At 39.7% G+C, this 1,317-nt stretch overlaps 1 protein-coding gene across 1 annotated transcript; it reads right to left on the reverse strand.

The window, feature by feature from the left end:
- Positions 1–141: 141 nt before the first annotated feature.
- On the reverse strand, positions 142–1,151 carry LOC112468413 (gamma-soluble NSF attachment protein-like; the record flags this gene model as incomplete). Its single annotated transcript, XM_025037568.1, has 3 exons — positions 142–400; positions 494–745; positions 903–1,151. Coding segments are annotated over 3 exons (630 nt in total), but the record flags the coding sequence as incomplete, so codon positions are not given.
- Between the last annotated feature and the right edge of the window lie 166 nt (positions 1,152–1,317).

Here is a 1,317-nt window from a genome sequence, read left to right on the forward strand (position 1 = left end):
ATAGAGAAAGTTAATAAGTGAATTAAACTGACTGATATATCAATATTAAATGGAAATTTAAAATAAAAATAAAAAACACATAGATTGTTATCCTTTTTTCACATTTTCACATTTCATTCTAATAATTCTGTGAGTCAAGAGTTAAGCTGAAAGATAAATTCTTTTGAAGCGAATAATGTGCTTTCGACGAAACGCTCAATATACATGCAAGCGTTACATGGTTAAAAGTTTATAAGCAATATAGCAGGGTTTTTTTTACATGTAAAGATGATTAGCATAGGCCTTCCTCGTAGTCATCTTCTTCCCGCTTCTGTGTCGGTTTCGGCGGTGGTGCAACTTCCGACTTCTTCTCAACCATCTTTTCTGTTGATTGGCTAGTTTCACTGACTTCGTTCTTCGTCTATAAAATCAACAAACCGTCGTTATTGTATGCCCGACGAAATGATAAAATATCTATAGTAAAATAGTGGATAATGATAAAACGTAAAGTTACGTGGTTAACTTCCGCTTCGACGGTAGCCTGTCCAGTGACCTTGGACGCATTGGGAGAAACATAGGATTCCGCGGCGTTGGCTCTTACACCAGCAGGCGGGATAGCGTATTCCTGTTGTGGTAAAGGTAAACCTCGTGCTAGCTTGGCGTATTCCACGTCCATGTGCTTGATAAAGGGACTATTAAGGGCCGCCCGAGCTGCATCTGCGTCCTCGTTATCATATGCCTGCAGCAGTATCTCCAACGTTTGCACCTGTAATAATCAATAAATCGCAATTATCTACGTAATTGGCAAGTTTTCGATTGCCAAACAACTTTTTGCTGAGTAATATTGAGAAAATTTTACTAATAATACTATTTACTAAAATTCCTTTTTGTTACACTTAAATTGATTATTTTTTCTCACGTACTTCGGGGGCCTCGCAGAAGTTACCCCATTCTTTGAAGGCCTTCTCGGCCGCAACTTGATCACCTCGCGCCAATTGCACCAATACCAATGCCACAGTGAGCCTTCCAAGTGACTGATAATATTTGATATCCTGATACATGCCAATTTCGCGACGTATTGCGTCCGCCGCCTCGTCATACATCTGGAGTTTCACCAACAGTCTTGCAGCTTTACTCATATATTCCGCCGCGTGTCGCGGACTGTCCTCGCCCTACGGACATATCTTCTTTCAGGACTTCTTTAACTATGGATTTGGATGTGAAATTATTTATAATTTTTAACGTTTTCAAAATTCTTGAACTTCTTCAAATTTTATCATACGAACTTGGGCTGCGTTCGGGGAGCGCACTATCATCGCTATCGTTTATATTGCGTCA

Source organism: Temnothorax curvispinosus, unplaced genomic scaffold (assembly GCF_003070985.1).
Source record: "Temnothorax curvispinosus isolate PA1 unplaced genomic scaffold, ASM307098v1 QBEX01018455.1, whole genome shotgun sequence".
In the NCBI taxonomy this organism is placed as follows: Eukaryota; Metazoa; Arthropoda; class Insecta; order Hymenoptera; family Formicidae; genus Temnothorax; species Temnothorax curvispinosus.